This window comes from Mesitornis unicolor, unplaced genomic scaffold, assembly GCF_000695765.1.
Source record: "Mesitornis unicolor isolate BGI_N332 unplaced genomic scaffold, ASM69576v1 scaffold10014, whole genome shotgun sequence".
NCBI classification, from domain to species: domain Eukaryota; kingdom Metazoa; phylum Chordata; class Aves; order Mesitornithiformes; family Mesitornithidae; genus Mesitornis; species Mesitornis unicolor.
This window is the reverse complement of record NW_010182031.1, coordinates 28,023-51,469: the sequence shown is the minus strand read 5'-3', so window position 1 is coordinate 51,469 and position 23,447 is coordinate 28,023. Positions and strand designations below refer to the sequence as shown.

Below are 23,447 nucleotides of genomic sequence, written 5' to 3'. Positions count from 1 at the left end.
GGGAAAGAGAAAATGAGATGCAGCTGTTACTTTAAAGAGGTATTATAAGGCAACAAAAGACATGGAACATCTTGTTTCACACAAATGAAAGCACTTCTCACTATAATCTGCCAAAACCACACTTTTCTCTCAAAATAATACCTTCTGTGGCAGAAGTGTGCTGCTTCCAAAATGTGATGTATCTACTTGTTTACTAAAGATCACATTGATTTTCCATGAGAACAGTGAAGAGCTGGCAGTTCAATTTATTTAACAAAACTTCTAATCACTCCCTAATTATTGTGTAAGCATAAATATTAAAGAAAACACTAACAGGCAATTTCTGCGCACAGAACATTGAAAATGTCTGGTGATACCAACAGGAACAAGCACCTGCCAGATTTTCTACAACTATGGGGGAATATATATCAGTCAGCAAACTGTCAGAACATGGGGCACTCCTTAATCTTCTTTACTCCTTACACAGATGGCCATTTATGAGGAAGGTTTAGGTCAGAAATCTGACACACAGCTTGCCCACATTGTCTCCAAGCCATGATGTTCAGTAGAATGACTCTGCTTTTGCTGTGGCAATAGCGACACACATAGAAACACAAAACAAGCTAACTTGTTATCTTACTTTATAAATTACCAATTATTTTTTTAAATATTAAAAAAAAAATTATTTCTGTGGTTTAGTTCTCTTTTTTAAAGTCTTGCCATATAAAACATGATGTCAACAGACTGTTGGATTTGCAAAATTAGGCACTTGAAAGCAAAGGAAAGTCAGGACTTCTGCTGATAAACTTCCGATTTATTTCTCTCCAAAATTTTTTCTTCTCCTTTGTCTATATATTAGTAGCACAGAGTTAGCCTGACTGAATTCACTCTGACATGGTCATACAATGCAACAAAGCAAGACCTCCCATGTCCCTCTACTTTTACCGTAGGGAAGGCAGAAGCTGTTTTCCCGAAGTTCCTGTCTATAAGGCAGTTGGCCTGAAGTTTCAGGAGTAGGAAAAACCACTGCTAGTCCCACCTTTGTGGCAGCCTCTGGATTTTTGGAGGTCAGAAGAAACCTCAACCTAAAAACACTAATTTTGTTTAAACAAACTAATGCAATAAATTCAAACCTTACTGTCAAGACTGCACACAGAGCAATTTTATCAAGTAAACTATAAGGGGAACAAATGCAAAAAATAGTTGGGCTTTCCAAAAACCATTTCATTCTAGACTGTTTCATTCAAAGTTAGTTTCATTCAGGACACCTGAGACTTTCCATGTGTTTGTGAAAGCTGCTTAATTTTATAGCACCCAGCATCAGATTGTTCTTCCCAGCAAAACACCTGATCCATTTTTATTTAGTTCTCACTGGCTGGAGAGGGGAGAATGGCAGATGAAAGCTTTCAGTCATTTACCACTTACACAGATTACCTTTCCCACTCCTTTAACAAAACTAAATCCTACTTCTTTTCATAAAATGCCAGGAAAATTCACTCAGTGTATGGAAAGTTATCTACAAAAGTTATTATAATTTTTAAAAATAAATACTGACAATAGTATCTGCCATATTTTGAATGGCATAATTACATCAGCTACATCTGAGTTACACCCATATAACCACAATGCAGTAAAGAACAGACTATTGAAGCTAACATATATGAAAGAAAGAGAACTGTTACGGTGAAAAAACAACAAATACCTTTAGTCCAAAATCTCCAGGAAATCCTTTATTTCCCTATAACACAGAGAGAAGAGATAACTAAATTCACAGTGTCATCCCAGAAAGTAAGATGCTGTTTTGTAAGCACATGTATGAATACTTACATTATTTGTATAATATATACATTCCATATGTAAAATATATGGAAAGATACACACACGCATAGAAAAAATACTGCTGGACCTACTTATAGCTTTAGCTTGTCTCAGTCATGAATAAAGAGTGAAATTATTACACTGGCAGCTAAAAGGAATCAACCTTCGCACATAAAAATGCTTGAGGTATGTTTCTACTAAACTTGATGTAGGTCAGAGGCTGGTAATTGTTGACGGTGGTAAGCCAAGCTGTATTTTTCATTTCCAAAGAACACACTAGCAAAAGCTTGGTGTTGGCCAGGAGGCATTGTCTCGTAGGGAAACAATATGCCATATGAGCATATGAACATTTAAGGACCACAGCAACTCTTACTTTTTTGAATTCAAGGGACAGAGTCATGGCTCATTTAGCCATTACTGGATCCAAAATCTCTCACCAGTGTTTCACAGGACCAAGTCAATAATACTTCTGTCAGTGTGTGGGATGAGCATCTCCAGTTTGTCTTCTCCTTCCTGCCAACTCCTTGCTCGAAATTTCAGCAACAATTGTCACAGTGCCTGGCTCTTCCCAAGAAAATGACCAAGACCACACTGCTCACTTCTCACCAGGACCTTGCTAATGACTTTTTGAATAGTGTTACTTGTGTTACAGTTGTTTACATAAAGAAGCTCAGCAGCTCCTTTATACATATCCTGAGTAAAATTCATTTTTGCAGCCACCAACTCTTATATAAATTGTAGGAAGGTAAAACTAGAAGGAAACTTGCTATGTGATTTGCCTGATGTTTCTGCCAAAGCATCAAGATTTGTTTAAAAATCTACTGAAGCCTCCAGAATCCTACAACCACGACCAGAAATATATTCTAGAATCATACTATGAATTAGCTTCACCAACATGACAAATGACAGCTTTTGGCCACAGGGACCTTACAGTCTAAGGCTAAGGGTACAGACTCCACTGGGCATCATCCTGATTTTAACAGTTCATTGTTTTGTCTCAGGTATGTGCTCACATCAAACAGCTAGTGAATCAGTCATAGTGAGTGATAATTAGAAATAAAATCAGTAGTTGTGTAGGTTAGAGTACTATCCTATAGGCCTTGGGAGGAAATTAAAATAGCTACAAATGGTGCCTTTTGTTTGCATTTCCCTCAGCTTTTCCTCTTGTTGTAAATCACTTCTAAAATAATGGAGAAAATAATAATTTCCTTATGATTCCTCTTTCACTTTTACCTTTACTCCTTTTTCTCCAGGTAGACCATATCCAAAAGCACCATCTTCCCCCTGTAAACAGACCATTTTTATTTAAGTATTTGCATTTGCACTCTTCTTGTGTCTATCTGCTCCTTATTTTACTGACCACTTGTTAATTCAAATGTCTTGGAGTACAGAATCACGGGAAGTCTGAAGTAAGGAATTGCAATACATTGGGGAGGAGCAAGATGACTTCTACTCCATTTCAACTCATACATATGCAGACTGTGCCCCTGAATCAGTCCAAATAGAAACAAAATCTCTGCAGTCTGTGGGAAGTAAGATCTTAAACACAAAGGTGGAAGTTGATCCTGGCCTGACCCACAAAGACAGCAGGGATCATGTGAATATGTACAACATTGTCTCCAAAGCTGACCCAGTATATCAGAATGGAAGGAATTATACATCCTGGAGAAAGCTGACTCCACAAAAAAAATAAATCCTCCTGCAATCATTGATTACTCTGAAAATACTACTGCACTGTCTCTAACTGCACATCAAAGCAAGTCTTCAGAAAATCTAGGCCCAAAAGAAACTGCATTTTTATACTACTACTATAAACCAACCGAACTCTTGTTTATACTTCCTTCACAACCGGCACAATTAGAACCATATTCCCAAATATCAGATACAGAAAGTTTCAAACTCAAATCCAAGCACCTGGTCATTCTCTATTTACTAACTCAAGAGCCACAAGGATGGTGAGGGGTCTGGAGAACAAGCCTTATGAGGAGCGGCTGAGAGAACTAGGGTTGTTTAGCCCGGAGAAGAGAAGGCTGAGGGGAGACCTCATCACCACCTACAACTCCCTAAAGGGAGGTTGTAGAGAGGTGGGTGCTGGTCTTTTCTCCCAGGTGATGAGGGATAGAACAAGGGGTAACGGCACCAAGCTGTGCCAAGGGAGGTTCAGGTTAGAGATAAGGAGGAAGTTCTTTACTGAGTGGGTTGTCAGAGGCTGGAACAGGCTGCCCAGGGAGGTGGTGGAGTCACCATTCCTGGATGTATTTAAAGAGTGGGTAGACGAGGTACTTAGGGATATGCTTTAGCGGGTAGACAGGAGCGGTTGGACATGATGATCTCGGAGGTCTTTTCCAACCAAGCGATTCTGTGATTCTGTGAAATGATACTTCTTCCCAATACTATTAATAGAAATAGTGAAATACTACAGTAGAATGTACCAAAGGTTTGGGGTCATATCTGCACTTGTAATTCACACTTGTATTCATTCAGAATAACTCAAGTACAGTTGTTAGGAGACACACAGCAAAAAGTAGTTGAAAATTTATATTCTTTTAGTTATTCTGAAAGAAAAAAAAAATCTATATTCTCTCTGTTATTACACTTAACATCAGGTTCTAATTGACCAAACTGAAATTCTTCTGGAGTTACCTGTCTTTTAGGACAGGGCAGGCCTCCTGCTTTAGGTTTGTTATAGCCAAAATAAGCAGCATAATGATAAAAATAAAAGTACAAACCTGCCTTCCATGCAAACCACGTGGACCTCTTTCTCCTTTTGGTCCTGGATCACCAGGTTGTCCCTATTAAAAAAATAATTAAGTAAACAATTCCCATACTAATTTTAGTCACGCTTGGTTAAATGAGTTCAGTGAATTTCAAAATTAGGTTCTGCAAAGGAAATCTGAAATATTGTATTGAAGGTCCTTTTTCAACTTTCTAAATACAGACTGAAAGGAAGATTTTCATAATATGGGCAGAGAACTAGATTTTTCAAAGAATATTATTTCAAACCGAAGAACAAAACATTTCTAGTGTGAGGTCAAACAGCGTCTATTAAAGGATGAGAAATTGTGAGTATTAAAGGGGTAAAATTACTGGCTCCAAAAAGTCAGCTTACAGTCTCACAATCCAATTTCAAAAAGCATGGAAAAATTTCCTTCACCCTATGCAATAACTATCTGACTATACCTGTTGATAAACCCCACAAACTCATCCACAAATATGAAAGAATTTGACTAATCTGCAAGAAGATAAAACAACACTTACATTCAAGCTACTTTGTTACGATTTATAAAATCAAACAAGTAACCTCAAGATTGCAGTCAAAAAAGTACCTTAAACCCAACTTCTATGTTAAAGTCCATTCTGCATTTGTGCTTTATTTAGATGTGCAAATGCTAGACTGAGTGATCTCACCCAAAAAAAAGTTCTGTGTGTATCCTAAGACACCCAAATTTATGAAAATGCTGAGATAACCTGCACATCCTAAAATACATTAAAAAAGAATTTCAAATATCTTACACTTTCACCATAAAGACTGTTACTCTTAATTTTGTCAGGCATTTGTCTTTTGGATTCTCAGCTTATCATGATTCTGAAAGTTTGAGTCAAAAAGGAACACTGAAACTCTATTATAATACTTCTATTGGAATCTCTTATTCTGATCTCTGGTTATGAGTAGCTTTCTCCCACACCCTTTAATAGTTATTTTAGCCTGGCACAGAGCTTACAATTTATTTTAGGTACAATTTATTTTGGGAAGAGTAAATCAAATAAACATGTACTGTTAGGTCGTAATGGAAGAACCACACAACACAACATGGTTTACCATGCAAATAATACCAGCCTTATAAAGCGCTAACAAACAGCTTATCAATATACAGAATTTACAAACTATTTAGAGGGTAAAAGTTACATCTAAAGGTTTAACAGATGAAACAAAATTGATTTAAAACTCTACTTCCCTGAACTTTCTAGTCCATGCTTCTGCAAAATGAGGCTTTTCAAATAAGAAAAAGTCCAGAGATAAAAAGGTTCCACTCTTGAAAAGCTCTGTGCAGCTGCGGCCAGAGCTGTTACTAACATGCACGCCGTGCTGGCTGTGCTTGCTTGGTATTTTTCCAAAAGAATTTAAGTACCATGAAAACTGCAATCCAAAAGTAAACCTCATAAATCTTATTTAAGCTTCAACAGACAGTTGTTACTCAGATCAAGAGACAAATCCTGAAGACATTCCCTAGACCTTTACCTGGGAAATAGTTCCAGATGTGGATCCCAAGAACAGAATAGGCAAGCCATTTTAAAATCAACAACATTTAGGGAGAGAATGAAACAAAAATTAATGCAGTAATTTAACTAACAGAACTTTACTTTAATTCCTGTTTTCCCAGGAGCTCCAGAAGTCCCTGCCAGACCCACAGCTCCTGGTTCATTCTGAAATAAACAAAAGGAGACAAATACCACGATGTAAAATAAGAAAACAGAGAAAACATACAGGTTTTTTCTCAGATTGGACTTACATTTTTAAAAAATTGACTAATGCCATAAAATTTGTAGGCTATGCAACCACTATCTACATCTCCTTACAGCCCGCCCCTAGAACGGAGCCCTCAAGGTTCCAGTAAAAAGGTTGATCTTCCAGCTAACACACAAGACGACACATCAATAAGATCACTTTCTACCTTCAGTTTGATTCTGGGATTCATCTAGAATCCACAGTTGAAGATACTTACTAAAAAGGAGGAAACTAAATGGAAGAAAACTGTAGGTGCTAGTCTATTACCTGTAAGTTAAAATTAAGAATATTGATAGAATTTTTTTTGAAAATGGGTCAGAGAACATGATCCTATTTTCTCAAAGACTTTAACATAGATTGATGTAACAAGAGTTTGGCTTAAACAAACTTTGCCACATATTTTAGTAGCCTGTCTCTGAAATATCTGGCTGCAGAATGACAAAAGCCAACTCATACTGTACCAACTAAATGCTTTGCTCCAGCAAAAAAAATTTAAGAAAATTGCTAGCAGCTGTCCATCAACACTGCTATTTAAATAATACCGACTGCTATTACAGAAGAGCCTGTATTGCATTAGCAGCAATGGGAACTTCACTTGAGCAAGCGAATTAGCATCTTGGCCTCATATTTGTAGCCAAAAAGCAGCTGCTACAATATTATAAAGAAAACCACACTGTTCTAAAGATTTTCTGAAGAAAATCAATGAATGTGGGATTTGGATGATACATTAGAGCTAAGGTAGATCTACCCTCCCAGCCCCTCACAGCTGGCTTCCAGAAACTGTGTCTGAATTCTGTTACTGAATGTGACCATGGACCTGTTTATGTAACAGATCTCAAGGACCAAAACTAATGTGTTTCTAAAGAAGCACATCCATTTTTTCATTTTTTTAAGACAGGTGTAGAAAATGCACAGACAGAAAGACAGAGCTCTCTACATTTCTTTAGCACCTTTTTAAATAAACAAGTCTCATTATAGGCTAATGAAGAGGAAAAGTACTCTTCTGCATTCCTTTTACAACGAACACAGTGACAAGCACATTTTTCTCTATACAGGACAGATATATGGAGATTTCTATCTCTTTAATCTCTCAGGGTATTTACAAATGTGTGGAGTGGGGCTGGAAATTGATTTGACTACGTGCTAAGTAAGGCTTATACCAGTGAGAGTACTGTAGCTGTGGATACCATCCATAAAGTTGTAAAACACCTGCAGTAACTTTATTTCTTTTACGACAACAATAACAAAAACCCAGCAACAGAGAGTGGTGTTCAACGGACTTAGGTGAGGATTGGAATGGTGTGAATTAAATTTTTGTCTTCTAAAACACAGAGCAGAAATATTAAAAGTTCTTTGTATCTTGCAGACCACTGAGTTGTTTGAGGAAGGCATATCAGAAAGGGCAATACTTTCTTTAGTGTCCAGACCAGCGTATCACATAATATGTGATACAGACATGAACACTGGAACAGTTAACTTGAGTTAAAAGTTTACATGACCACAGACTAGAATAATTCCAGATAATAATGCCATGAAAATAGGAGAATAAAATCTCTTTCTGTAATACAGGATTGTATTTTCAACTAAAATGCTTCGAATGAGAGTGCATCTAGCATGGACTGTTTTAGAGTATAAGGAAATTGAATAATTTCTTTCCAAACAAAAGTAAGTTGACATGATCAGATAACAAAAGTATTATTGACAAAAAACAGCTTTTTAGATACAAGGAACCATGTGGCATTCATTCCTGGGGAGTAATGATATTACTAGAACAAGAGGCAGTTTCTTTGTGGTGAATTACAGCTGGAAAGAAAGTGGGACAACACAAAGTCTAATGAATTAAGCAATTTGACTAGGCCTTTGCACTTAATGCTGTTCTGTGACCTGCTCCGTGTTCCTGGGAAAGTCTGCCCCTGGCTCTCTGCCTCTTCCTCTCCTTTCTCGCTGCTGATCAGCCCAGGACAAACTATTTGGATCTCTGATGATTTTTTTCTAACAAGGCAACGCCGCTTCCTAGAATAATGTCACTTTTTCTAGGAGGAGGAGAGCAGTTGCTAGGGACATAATTGAGAACATGGCAGCAGTGCTGGGTGTCATACACCAACACACAAGGAACTGTATAAAATTATTCTGATACAAGACTTCTTTAAGAAAAGGTTTTCAAATACTGGGGAAGGGAAAAGAGTGGTCAGACATGATTCTTTTTTAATAGTTGCTGGTTGTCACCCGCCTCACGCAGCATGACAATTTGAATGCTAATCAGAAGACAGGAAATCAATTCCATTTTTGGTCACTGAACACCACACTTGCAAATAAACACACCAACATACACCACACGTTCAATCAACATGGCTTGGACTGGTCACAAAACACTGAAGGCAGTCAGAAAACTGAACATCTTTTGGACAGAACTGACAAAAATAAGTGAAATTCAATCAGGAGATGGACTTCGTAAGTCAAACTAAAGCCTCCTCAGCTTGACAAAGGAAGATGAAAATGAAGATAAGTAGTTGGCTCCCATGGTAAATTGTTTGCTGGGAAATGTATTTTTAAATAAGACTGCATATCAAGGAAACATTCAAGTTGTCCATCCGAAATAACAGCAAGCATTCCATGCCTGCAGAAAATATTGCCTTAAGAGTCTTGTTCTCAAGATGAAAAGATAGCTTTTTCATGGATAAACACACAACAGAAAAAATATTATCTATACTTGAATGTTGGGTGGCCTTCAAAAACAACATGTGTAAGCAGTTTTTCTTTTCCATTACAATCTTGGAATTTGGCACCAGAATAGCAAAGAGGACATATGTGAGTGATCTGCAGGACATTTACAGTTCAAAAACAGCCTGTTGCAAAATTGGCGCTCACATCAGAAGCAGGGTAGGGCACAATAGTCCCAGTATATTATACTTGACTGTAAAAAAGGTTTATGGAGGTGGTGACTTTTCAGCACCAAGGTCATCCCTAATTAAAATGTAGGTTTAAATTCTACAGGATGAGTTTCTAATAAAAACCAGGTGTTAATTTTGTAGAAAATTATGTAAGAAAACACAGAGATATTAGATAGAGATCAGCCTTCTGCTCAACAATTTGCTTGAATCCTGTCAGTATTTATATTCAAAAGGATAACAGGAAATAGCAAAGTGAGGGAGATCTGGGAAGGCTGCCGTGGGTAGGAACTCAGCATCTTCTTCTTGTGTACCAGACAGCTACTGATCAGAAAAGGGGAAAATTTCTGTGGCCAGTGGCTGCACTGAACAAATGAGCTGGGTGAAAAAATGCCTGCAGAGAGTAACATCCTTCACCCTTCTCCGGCTTTCCACCCAGTAGCCCTGCCAGAGAGTTCAGAGCAAGGGCAATCAGACCAGAAAGCAGGAGGGCTGAGCTGGCTTCATGATCATTGATCTGCTCAGTACAAAAGGCAAGCAGCTATACTTTCCTTTCTCCACATCCCCCTAAAAATATCCAAAGTACCAAGGAAGGGAGGTAATGAAAACACACGGCTGTGTGGGAGATGGGAAATGTTTGGTAGTTGACAGAGGCGAGAATTATAGTTTCAGAGAAAGTGACTGAGCAAGAGACTCGCCTGGGATTTGGATGTTACTAGGAAGCCTATCACCAGGAAGCCAATAACAGGACTTACGGGAACACACACTTCAGAGATATTAGTTCATATATACCACTTAATGTGTTTAACCATCAACTTTTAGACTTTCTGGCCAAGTTATTCCACTGGATTATGGAAATCAGTCTGCTTACTTTGCTTTTGAATTAGAGTATTCAACCACAATTATACAGATTGGTTGGCAACATACAGGAGGTTGTAGGAAATCAGAGCATAGACAATAAAAAGGTTAATAGACTAATAACAAAACATCCATACCATCACTCCTCTTGAAAGCAAGCCCTTTCAAAACGACCCCTGTGCTACAGCACTTGGAACAAGATTTACATCCAGAAAGGAGACTAAGGAGCAAAGGCAGAAAACATCTATAGAACTGATTTTTGCTAGTGAAAGAACTAGAAGTCCTATGAACTAAAATTATTATAATTGTTAGATTAATAGTATTAATTTATACTTGATAGTTTCTGCATGACCAAATCTATGTCCTTTCTTCTCTTTTTCTGCCTTAGCTTACTATAATAAAACTGTCACGTCCTTTGTTAATAGCTTGTAATAGATCACTACAACAATATATAATTGCAGAATTTATCACAGTTTGGAAAAAAATACTGATGCAGGAGAAATGCCTCACACTATTACTTTTTTCCTCCATTATTGCTAGGAAGATGGCATTATTACAAGGCTAATATTTTATCAGTAATAATTAAGCTTTATAGATTTTTTAAATTGCTTTTGTCTCTTAGCAATATGTATCTCCATGTCTGGTCAATACCATGTACTGAAAAGAAACGTGAAAAACATCCAGACTGCAATTCTCATTTGGTTACATATCCACTACCTTGCAATTAAACAATAAGGCATGCTTTCAGTATGTTACTTACTGGAGGACCCTTACGTCCTGGTCTCCCTTTCTCTCCTTTTTGACCATTAGTGCCTTTTTGTCCCTAAAAAGCCAAAAGTATACAAAAGAGTTCAGTTAATACACACATAAACCATTACTGTTGGGTTTTTTCCTTATGTGAACAATGTTTACCTGAGGTCCTTTGTATCCTTGTTTTCCTTGCAAGCCATACTGACCAGGCTGTCCACGATTGCCCTGTGTTTAAATGACAACAAATTGTTGTCCCATTAAGGTTTTCTCATGTGACCTAACAGACAGTAACATATTGGGATTTATTGTATTTAAAAGGTCTACTTTTTTTCTTTACATCTTCCTGCTATGGATAATGTGTTCTTCTGCATTTACAGATATGTAGAAAAATTTCAAAAGATCTGCCTAACCAGTCTGATTTCAACATGCTGAACACTGCAGACCCAAAACGAACTCATAATCAACACAGCAAAGGCAATTCAAAGGCTTCTGAAATCAGTAATAACGTTCTTGAAGTAAAATCTTGTATGTGGACAATATGCAAGGCACTAAAAATAATTTAATGCTGTAGTCACTGGTAAAGACTTGCTGAGAACTAAAAGCAGCAACTTCTGCTTTCAAAGGCCTAATGCTGAAAATCAATACAAACAAATGAGAAAAGAAGTTTTGTGTATCTAACAACACTTACATGCAAGTTATAAGCACCTAAAATTTGCAGTTTTATCCATGCAATATTTGGAACATACTCCTGCAGGTGTTGCATGCAGGTAATAGCATGAAGCACACACATAAAAGTCCATATGAGGCTCTTGATCAATTTAAAAAAAAAGTTCTCAAACATATCTATTGCAATTACTTTTAATTCACTTTTTCAAAATTCTTGATCAATCTCTGACATGAAAAAAGGCAGACATAAGAATAGTTCTTACCTCTGGTCCCCGTAGTCCCCTTTGTCCTGGTATTCCCTAAGACAAGGTTAAGAAAGTCTCTGTGAGGCCAAGTTAGGTATTGAATGCTGTTAAAAGTGGATAACTGTTGAGATTACTACATTAAAACTTTTCAACGGAAAGATAAACAAATGCAAAATTATGCTTTTATTACAAAAAATACTTACAAAACCAGTAGTCCAGTCTTGGACTCCAGTGCCATTCTGAATGTTGCTTAGGAAAATGTGTTTTTATTTCACAGTAAGAATATTGCTATGCACCAAATTAAATATTGCTATCAAAAGGGCATGTAAGGCAGAGGCCAGAATGCTTTCTCTCAGTAAATCAAGTCCAAGCAAGTTAAGTATTATTTTTCATTTCCACTGTGTACAAGCTTCCTCTGTTAAATGAATTTAAAAGGAACTTACCGGGTTGCCTACACTTCCTGAGAAGCCACGTGAGCCTTTTTGTCCTCTCTCACCCTGTAAGTGGAAAATTTAATTTCCTTAGCATTATTATAATTTCTCATTTTTTCTTTTGTCAATTTTTGCATGTGATTTCTTAAGACTGTCTAAAACTGTCTTGTGGGGCTTCCCCACAAAATTCTCTGTGAAAGTCTTTCAGTAAATAGCATTGACCACCAAAAGTAATCAGTTATACATCTCTATATGGGCCTGGCTGATAGCACTATTTAAGAACCGGCAAATACTGTTACAGCTCTTTTCAGAAAGATTCCTACATGCATTTGTTAGGAGCACAGGGCTGGAGAATAGAGAGCTGGCAGATTCCTGGCTCTGCTTATAGCCTGCTTTTTGATATTGGGCAAGTTACTTCCTTGTTCTGTGCCTCAAGTTCTTCCTTTGTTGCAGTAAGGATAATGACACAGACTGCTTGGGAGGGCATACTCTTCCTGTAAAGCATTGCACAGGAGGCAAGCCTTGGTGCTGCAGTAGCACAGGAGAAAAGGCTCACCCACTCTTTTAATTATTCTCCATGAAAGCACTAAGGGATTTACACCATACCATTTTCTCAAGTCTCTCATCCAGATGACAGAATCTGTTTTCAGTTCACTCTAAGTGCAAGTGGGGCTGTTGCTCTTGCCTGGAGATAGCTGAGGTTCCCCTGCAACTGATTTCAGGAGAAGGAGAATATTCCGTTCCCTTGCCAGTGGTCCAGGCATGGATCTTAAATGGATTTAGAAGCTATGCTGATATCCATGGGACCTGTTAATATGATTGTGCTTGCAAATCTAAACAGGTAGGACGTATGTTTCTCCTTCAGAGGGAAGGAACAGGACTTTGCTATCTGTACATATGTTTCACATGTGCTCTGGTAGTGTTATTTATGGATGCTATTTATTTATGTGGTAGTCTGTGTGTCCAACTGCACTGGTGTCCTCTGTGTGTATATATCTCTCTGGAATACAGGCTGAACCTCAACACTGGCCAAACCTGTAAACAGGAAAAGGAGCAGCAGCAGCATAAATTGGACTGGGACAGAGAGACCTCCTAGGTCTTAAGAGTGCACTTGACTGGGATTCAGTGATTGGGTAGGAAGAGTTTCTAGGTCCCAGAGCACATGGGATTCAGTGGCTATCATAATATCTTCTCTTAAAATTGGAAAATTTACATATTGAAATCAGATCAGCTGTTTGTTGTTGCCTTGCAAGTTGATGATGACAATGGTATTTCTGACGAAAGACCTTTCAGACCTTTGTTAGCATCATATTTGATAAATGATAGGTTCCCATATCCTTGGCAAAGATATATTTAAAGTAATGCAGATTGGAGAAGGAAACTGTGTAACTGGTAAGCAGACATATTCTAGAAATTCCACATATTTCTGAACAATTACCTCTTCCCCCTCTTCTCCTGCAAAGCCTCTTGCTCCTGTTATTGCACTGTTTAGTCCAGGGTTACCCTGAAAAAAAGAAACATCTCCCAGTAAGAATGCTTGTTCTTACAAAATCTGAGATGCTAAATAAACAAGTCAGTCTTTAGTCAATGCATACAATTATTGTCACTATTAGAAGGACTTCCATTTAGAGAGAACAGATCAAGTATTTCATAGTAGTAACTACTTAAAAACTGTAAAACATTCTTCTTTAGCAAAGCAATAAGAGAGATTTACATATATGAAGTATTAATAAAAAGCCTATGTATTAGACATGCTACAGTTATAGCAATATCATGTGAACACACTGGGAGAATATCTCAGATTTGCCCTGGTACACAGGAGATCATGTATAAAGTCTTATGAGTACACACAAGAAGACAGTCTGCATCTAGAAAATAATGATACACTTGAAAAAACATACAGGATCTCCTTGAAAGCCCTTCTGGCCACGATCACCAGGGGGTCCTCTTGGCCCTGGACTTCCCTGAAAGTAGAATATATCTCAGTAAGAATGTGAAACGTACTTTCATGCAGGAATTGCCAAGACATAGTTCCAAGTTTCATCTTTCAACTTTCATTTATAGATAGCCTCACTCACAGTTTCTTCCCCAGTTCAACCTCATAAAAACCCCAGAAACCTGGAAATTCTTGGACAGGAAGCACTATAGAAACAGGAACTATGCTTTACATTTTGTTTCATGTTTGGGTTGTTGCTTGGTTTTGGCTTGTTTGGTTTTTGTGTTTTGTTTTGTTTTTTAATAAAGAATAAATTCAAAATATGTATTGCAATGAAAAGGAAATAATTCTAAACATCAAGAACTTTGTTTGTAGACTACATCACTGAAAGGCATATGCTTTCATACATCTCATGTTTTGAATGTAATGATGCCTTATCTGTAAATAACCAGAGAAGCAATCAGCCCTGTATCGTCTTGAGCGCCTGTATAAGGGCAAAAATGGTAAGACAGTTTCTTCTGGAAGTGAGGTACCAGTTGTTTCAGAGTACTGTTTGCCACACTGGAAACAGGTATCCAGTTGCTGCTTTTGCAAGCTGAAACTGTCCATACGCAGATCTGCACGGTGGCTACACACCGGCCTGTCATACTTAACAGAGGCATTCAATTGTGAAGGCTAAACTGTAACTGATCACCTGAATTATCATCTTGGTTCCAACTAAGGATTGATTTTATCACATGGGCCAAGTCAAAATGTTCTATGTCTACCAGGCTGGGTTTTTTGCTTCAGTCAGCCACTCTACAAATGGTGTCTCATCAGTGAAAAGACAAATGGTCAATTCTCCAACTGCCTACTGAAGCTGCTGCAAGGCAGTTTTGCCATTTGGAGTTCTAAGTCACATCTTGTTTCAGACTGCAAGGTAACTGGAAAGGCAACAGGGTTGCTCCATGCTTTATGAAAAACAAGTTATCTATCTGATGTTGGCAAACATGTATAATAAGAATACATCTTGTCTCATGTATGGGAACCTGCCAGGGTACTACAGAGGTAGGAGGCTTCATATCTGTCTTCAGCAAAATAAAAATTAGTCATATGCAGAAATTACTTGATCTCTCAATAAATACCAGAAAATGCCCACTTAGAAGACTGTAAGGTACAGATCTAATTATTCTTCAAATTCTCTTTTAAATAGAAACTTCCTACAGGCAACTATTTTCTGGGTATATACCCTATTTACAAAAATGCCCACTGGCTATTCATCAGTAGTTTGCTCTTCTTCAGATACTGCAAGCCCTGTAATAACTCTCCTGATAGGAATTAAAACAAAAAATGTGCACATAACTTTGCGGTACGAGGTCTACTCCTTGTCCTTGAGAATTTATTAAAGACATTTCTCACAGGGATAGTTTCATGAAATAGCCATACTATTGTTCTTAAATCTAAACCCTGACCAATAAAAGATAACAAAATGTTACCGGATATCCAATATCACCCTTTTCTCCTTTCTTTCCAGGAACACCAGGAGACCCCTTAAAGACAAAATATGGAATATTAACTCATTTCTATCACTTAGTAACTTTGAGGTCAAGAAGGCAAAAGAAAGAAAATGGTTACCTCTTCTCCTCTGATTCCATCACTCCCATCTTCCCCATGATCACCCTGAAATAATACAAATGTGCATGAACTTTTCACATAAACAACTATTTACAAACTCCAGAAAGAATAAGGTGACATAGACCAAGATAGAAAAAAAAAAGGAAAAGAAAAACAGAAGAAAAACTAAATAGTGGAATTAATGCTTGAAGTTTTATTTCTCGTGTGCTCCCTAGGCACAACCACAAACTGGGCACTGCAGTAGACATCTGCAAAGCAGCCTAAAAAAATTAACATTAAGTTAACATCCGCTGACATCTCTTCAAAATTCTCAGAATGTCTATTTAGTGCAGGACAAAGCCTCAATACATATCGCATTCACAAACTCAGGCTGTCTATACAGTCATACTGTACCTTTTTCCCAAAAAATCCTCGAAACCCCTGAAAAGAAAAAAGATGGCAGAAGTTAGAAAAACATGTAATAAAAACCATAAAAATGATTACTCTAAATCACAATGAAACAGTATTTTCAGAATTTTTGTTTAACCTTTAAACCTCTGTTGCCCTGACACCCCACATTGCCTTGTCTTCCTCGTAGTCCAAGTGGTCCTCTTGGGCCCTGAAAGACAGAAAAGAAGAATCCATTTGTTTAAATTTACATGAGGTTTACACAAGCTGGCAGCTAATTTATCTGTTAGAGAGATCTGGTCCTGTGGTCCTGGAAAGCCGCCTTCTCAAGAACTGCAGCCCCAGTAAAGTTAACTGTCAATAAAAGAGATTGCAACAATAGAGAAATGTGCAACTGCAAGATTCTCATAATTCAGTGACCTCCTAGGAAAGATCAAATATATCAGCAGTTTCATAGCATGTTAAAATATTTTTAATCTCCTTTGCTATATTTTTTACTTCTTTTCAGTCATATGCAGTGTTCTGTTAATAATCACATTACATTTACAAATTCCAAGTCTTCAGCTACCATTTTGACAAACATGACTCCTGCAAAAAAGTGTCACTATACTAGTGCATCTTAGATTTGAAACTACATACAACTACAGAAATCTCACAGAGCAGAACTAATATTTGTGGGATTTCCGTAATTTTTTTCTCCCTGCTTAAAAGTTTTAGTTTTTACAAACACAGGTTTTTAAAGTGTTATAACTTACCGGATCTCCTTCATCTCCAGGATATCCCAGGTTGCCTTTAACACCATTTGGTCCCTGAAGTTAAAAGATGAAAGATAATGCTATAATACTTGGTTGACCTTCGGAAACTATTGGGCAATTCTTGAAAGACTAAATGGGCCGATATATTGTTCTTTGCATATTCTGTCCCTCTGCTTACTCTGGGCTTCAAACACTGCTGGAAACTTGAATATCAAACAACTTATTTACTGATAATTTTTCTCCTAATGTTTCCCCTGACAGTTTAATTCATCACTAATACATTATCTGTCCCACATTTAAATTTGAAAGTGGCTCAATGTTTTTATTAGATGCACCAGAGTGAATAATTTTCTTTCACTGAAGAAAAAGGCAAATCTTGTACAAGATTCATGATCTGTCATACATAAATGCTTGTTTTGTATTTTTATGAAGAATGTTTCATTGGTTTGGGTATAAAACAAGTGTCACTGGCTTCTTCTGCTTCAAGCAGTTTCTTCTTGAGTGCCTTTTGTATCAATAGTAGTCAATCAATTGCTCTTCTGTCTTTGCTGGTGAGGAGGGTGATGATCTTCAAAGACCCCTTTCAACCCAAACCATTCTATGATTGTATGATTGGAGCTCCTCCACACTGGCATGAGACTGATTGCTTTAATGCCTCCAAATCTGTTAGTCTGGATGAGCAAAAATTATGTTGAGGAAGACCAAAGAGCAGTTGCCACCCACAGGATAAAAAATGCCTTCTCCAGGCCATTACTTTTGACAGACACCAAACCTAAAGATTTGACCCAAGAGAGACTGGTATCTGTCCTTGTAAGAAAGCAGTGTAATTTAAAAATAAGCCCCAAATACATGTTAGCCAGGAAATACTTCTGAACAGATATGGCAGAGATTTTAAAGTTTCTACATAAAGTCCTTCCATATGTAGTCCAGACAGATTTTTAGAAGTTGATCTCTTTTCAGATTATATTGCTTATAACCACAAAACTTACAAAATTTCTTAATGGTTCTGCTTTAACACACTCTAGGGAAAAGCAGGCAAGTGGCTTAGCAAAACTAGTACTAGAATCTTTAGATAAGCTCATCAATTATGAAAGGTTCTCCAACCTCCACAGTACTCATAACTGACGACTGATTCCTCCTCCTGCATTGTTAGACAGAGGGTATATTGTGATTTTGGAAGATATAGCAAAATCATGCCATAAAACATATGTAGATAAGCATCTTTACATCATTCTTTACAACTCAAACTTAGTAATACAAAGCTAGGATGCATTCTTACCTTTATTCCTTGTGGTCCCCTAGCTCCGATTTCGCCTTTTTCCCCAGTACATTTGCAAGACAAGCAGCAGCAGGTCCTCTCAGCGATATTATTCTTAAAAAGAAGATGTTACTACAAATGAAAATGTGTCTTCCAAAAATTTCCTCATGGCTCTGCTCCTGCTCTTACTGGAAGCACTCATCATAAGAATTCAACTGGACTTCGAGCTCTACTAATAGCATGACTCCCTTGTTAGTCATAGTTACCAAACTTCATACTTACAGTCTGACTGTACAGTTCTTTTACCAAAGATCTTACTGTGTACTTTGGTTCTTAATCAAATAACTTACCAAGAACTTGGATAGCCTGCTAGCGATGTCTGTCATGCCAATATCTAAGTGAGTTCCGTATTCAAATCCTTTTCCAAACTCAATGGATTGGAGGTTTTGAAAATTGGAGGCTCCTTCCAGAGCAATAGTTATAAGACCATCCAAACCTAATTATAATAAACATGAAAATAAAATGTAAGTTCCACTGAAGAATGGTTTCTGTACCTTGCATATAAATGCACCACGAAGAAGGTGAATGATACCTACTAGGTATGCCAGCTGTAAAAGCCACACTTTTGATGGTGTACAGTTCTGTGAGTGATTCAAATGAGGTGCTAGAAGTGGTTTGAATGAGGTGCTAGTGACAATGAAATAAAAAGCTCAACATTAAAATTTTCCTATTTGAGTAATGATTAGTGATTCAAGACCATATGGTTGATTTGGGTGTCAACATAAATACTCACATTTAGCTCTTAGGAAAACCAGAAGTTCTAGGTTGCACTTCTTTAAACATTAAAATAATAAAAAATATTGGTAGCATCAAGTCATCATTCCATCCTCTACAATAGCAGATCTAAAGCTGAGGTAGATGGCAGAGAAATTACAGATCTGAATGCTGTTTCTCCAGCCCAGTGTTCCTATAACAATGCCTGTCTTTACATTGATCTAGAAAGACACCAGTGTGAAATTAAAGTAAGCCTGAGGCCACAAGACACTTTATTAGCTTGCAAAGCAAGAGGCAAAGAGATATTCTATACAGTAGTGTCCTGAAGCACTCCCCTTGAACTCAACTCATTCAGAGAAACAACAAGGAAAATATTTCCTTTTGTAAGTGAAAAAAGCACAGTAAGGCAACAATTCAGGTGAAAATACAGTTGTATCACCATTCCAGGGAGAGACTTAGGGAGGAAGACAAATGCACAGAGGATCACACTGGTCACAGAAACAGCAACAAGCAGTACCTTTACAGAGTTTTGACTTGGTCCTGAGTCTCTTTTATATAATTGTATAACACAGCTGGCAATATCAGCAGATTCAAATCCAAACAAATTGAATTTACTCGTATTTAAATTCCCTGAATCTAGCAGACAGAATCCTGACTCACTTGAACAAAGATGAGAGCAGTCTCTAGCTTAATGATGCTGCACAGCCCCAGCAAATGAAATTTAAAAACAACAGAAACAAACAAAAACCCCCTAAACCTAAGACCAAAGATATTTTGAAATTTATTTTAAAACTCAATCCCAAATCACACTTCTATACCTAATTTGCTTATTGACACAGGATAACTGACCAACAACACACAGCACATCAAGGAAAACAGTCTTTGGTACAGCTAAGTGAGCTGTTAGGCATATCTAACTCCTCTTTCCCATGTGTCTGCTATAGGGAATTCTTTGCAAGGTTGTGGTTGAGAAAAGAGAGAGAGAGACAACCAACATCTGTATGGGATGAGGGACAAGCACACACCAAAGGGACTGGTACCATTTGAGAAGACTCTAGCATCTCTCTTTAGCAAATCTAGCCCTTTCATCTCTACTTCTGTTTACCACTGTTTCTGCATGAGTCTCCTGCACACATCAGAAAGGCTTAGCCTGTGGCAGCTTCTCCATTCCTCCTGCCCTACCTCTGATCCTGGGCTCTGAAATCAGATGCTGAAGCAGATACTGGAGCTTACAGGGCAGTGGGGGAGGCAATTACTCAATCTATCTTCTCCTGACTCTGCTTAGTTTCTGGGTGATAAACAGATAGTGAGGACAAGGCAGACTGACTGACGAAACACAACAGATGTGTGTGGCTGTGGGAAAGTTTGTTAAACGTTGTAAGAAAGATTGTTTCAAATTGTAAAACCTCTAAATTGGGAAGTCATCCCAAAGAAGCATTACTGTTTACTTAGCCCAGTTGCTAGTTGTTTTCTGAAACATCCACTACCGACCACAGACAAAGATAAGGGCCAAGCTAGGAGGAGTGTCTTACCTGGCATTGTCAATCTCACTTCAATTTAGATATTCTGATTTATATTGACTGGGCATCTGAGACTATAACTTCTTTTATTTGCTGCTAATCTCCCTCTGCTCTTTCTGCAGAAAAGAATAAATAGCTCTTCCCACCCCATTGCAGGCAACCTGAGAAATGAAACATTCTGACTTTTCTAAAATAGATACCTTTCTTTTTAAGTTCTTCAGATTTTTGTTCAAGTGCTTCTAAGTCATCATCTGCACCATCTGAAAACACAAGTAATACCTACAAAGACATAAAATAGAGAATTTTAATCACACAGAAGCAAAGAACAATTGTATTTCAGTCTTTCTTATACAATTTTGACCAAAGGATTTTTCCTAAGTCATCACATTACCTTTTGTCGGGTCTCATCCTTGTCCTGAAACGTTTCCCAGAGTGACTGCAAGAATTCAACATTAAGTTGGGATGGGCTCTTGATCACAGCATCTAACAGGTTACTCAGGACAGATTCACTGTCAATGTAGAACTTTGTAGATATTGGGTTAACAGTATTCTTCACTTGAACAGCCACACTGCTCTGTGCCTTGGACCCAAGATTGCAGCTCACGTCCCTTAGAGACAGGAGGGCTTGCAAAATCTCAGGGAAATGTTTTTCCAGTTTGGCCTGTCCATGAAAAAAGTGGTGGCCTTCCCTCTGTGATGAAATGTCAAATCCCACACTGATATCCACAAAACAAGATACTGTTGGGAAAATCATAAATAAATGCATCAAACAATTTTCATTTCAGGTAAAGAAAAACAGAAGAGAAAAACACTACAAGGGGAGACCAATGCACATCAGCTAAGTAGTCAGAAGCCTGTGGAATTTGTCATCTCCAAGCCTCAGGTAGATTATCTAAAATGAATCTTTAGGTATCTTTTAGATACCTAGTATCATTTAGAGATGTGTTCATCTTAAACCTACTCAGACAAATTTTTAATTTCTAGAGAAAAATGGTGGAAATGAAAAGCATATTGGATAGATAAAGCTGTCAAAAATTCCTAAATGCCTTTAACTGAAAATGTGTTCTGTAATTACCCTTATATAACAAATCTGAGAGTCCATCCTTCTTAATAGCAACAACATCATCAGTTTCAGAAACTATTTCACTGGAGGTTTATTTTTTGTCCCTTCCTTCCCCTTATTCCCCATCTGTAGGCAATTGAGCATGCATCATTTAGCAGATCAGGGGGCCATTTGTTTTTAACATGTTATGCTGGAGAGTTAACACGTAACTGCTGTAGTATTCTCATTACTTTAAAAGTAATGCTATGCTTAATGTTTAAGATTTGGGTCAATACCAAATCACTTCCATTCATTGCTCCTCATCATGCTTTTTACTTGTGCTTGCACATTCATTGTGCCATGCCCAGCTCTGCATGCACAGTTAGCAGACAGAGCAGGGACCCCCAATGCTCAATATACATTTTAGCACAATTTCTCACTGCATGTGAGGTGATAGGAAAACCATAAGTGAAATGAAAGCACATGCCACAAAATGAGAAGTACTGCCACCATGTCCCTTGTTTAATTAGACATAAGGTCACTTTAATCCGTAGTATGACTGAGTCATTGCAGAGGTATTCTATGATACGTCTTTCTCACATTATCTCTGTCTGCAACTCAAGAGTACAGAAAATACACATTTTTAAGAATTACACCTATTGCTAGCAGTACTTTATTTCTGCTCTGCAATGGTTGTAACTGCTTTTAACTTTCTCAAATTACTCTTCAGATTATATGGCATCACAGTAGCTGTTAACCCAGGCGCAAAACCTATTTGAAAGTGCTAAAGCTGTACTTTGAGTAAGGAAGCAGATGAAAATTATACACTATAAGGCTCAGATAGAAGTTTAAACAATTAAAACTAAAATCTTTAAGCCTGAGTTGTGTGATCTCAATTGATCAGATCAAAATTGCAGAAATGAGAACATAGGTACATGGTTAAGTTAACGAGGAGTACAGTAGGGTGTGAGCTTGCAAAAAACATACTAAATTCACAGTAACTGTTCATGTGTGTTATTTTACGCTTCCTGAATAGGAAAAAATGGGAACTACCTCATGTATCAGGGAAGGAGAGTATTTTCATGTGCAGCATGGGCAACTGACATGGGTGGTTATTTGCTTGTCAGCTCATACCTTTCATTCAATGGAGAGAGCAAAGAGAAAACATCTGGGTCATATCATTCAGCAGTTTTAGAGATACTAGATGTAGCTAATTTATTCCACAGAGATCATTATCTTCATATGACTCTGAAGAATTTTTCTATTCTACTTTCACAGTGTTGCAGAAGCTCAACCAAATGTATTCTAAAGAACCACTCTATCTCAGAAGCATACTTAAAGGAGCATATGGAGAACTTAAAACACTTTGCTTCAGGGATGTTTACCTTTTCTATTATTATCCTCGCAAATAACATCAACCAGCCTTTTTTTTATGGTCTTCAACTTGGAAAAATCATCAACAACATATTTCCTACTTGATGATCCAGTTATCTGTGTTAGCTGGGACTGATCAACATTTCCCACACCTATGGCATATATATCCACACCTTTTCTCCTCAGGCTTTCTGCTGCTCTTGCAGCTCTACTGGTTGTTCGTCCAGCAATGATTACCAGTAAAATCTGTTGGATATTTTCATGTATTCTGCTACCCTTTTCTGCTTGGAAATTGAGTTTCACTTTCTCAAGTGCATTTTCAATATTACTTTGGTGTCCTTTAATTTGTTTGATGCTTTGAATTTTAAATTCTAGTTCTGATCTGTTAGGGAAAATGCCTAGGCTGAACTCTTCTTTATAGACACCACCATACAGTGCAAGGCCAATTTTGGTATTTTGCACAATAACAGCTGGATTGATTACACTTCTCACAAAGTCCATCATTATCCTGAAGTTTTCTTCATCTATGTTTCTGGAACCGTCCATTAGAAAAATAACATCTGCTTTCTTTGGACAGTCTGCAGAAGATAAAGGAAAATATATTATTAATAAAGTACACAACTCTATATTTATCATTAGTAATCC

At 37.5% G+C, this 23,447-nt stretch overlaps 1 protein-coding gene across 1 annotated transcript in view; it reads right to left on the bottom strand.

Moving 5' to 3' along the window:
- The window catches only part of COL6A6 (collagen, type VI, alpha 6), a 54,943-nt gene that overhangs the window by 9,689 nt on the left and 21,807 nt on the right, over window positions 1-23,447 (bottom strand). The window contains 18 exon segments of the mRNA XM_010183632.1: window positions 1,682-1,717; window positions 3,031-3,081; window positions 4,527-4,589; window positions 10,811-10,873; window positions 10,963-11,025; window positions 12,155-12,208; window positions 13,581-13,646; window positions 14,044-14,106; window positions 15,554-15,607; window positions 15,693-15,737; window positions 16,086-16,112; window positions 16,219-16,290; window positions 16,835-16,888; window positions 18,114-18,206; window positions 18,443-18,588; window positions 20,587-20,665; window positions 20,778-21,124; window positions 22,814-23,380. Coding sequence (XP_010181934.1) covers window positions 1,682-1,717; window positions 3,031-3,081; window positions 4,527-4,589; window positions 10,811-10,873; window positions 10,963-11,025; window positions 12,155-12,208; window positions 13,581-13,646; window positions 14,044-14,106; window positions 15,554-15,607; window positions 15,693-15,737; window positions 16,086-16,112; window positions 16,219-16,290; window positions 16,835-16,888; window positions 18,114-18,206; window positions 18,443-18,588; window positions 20,587-20,665; window positions 20,778-21,124; window positions 22,814-23,380 — 1,943 coding nt within the window.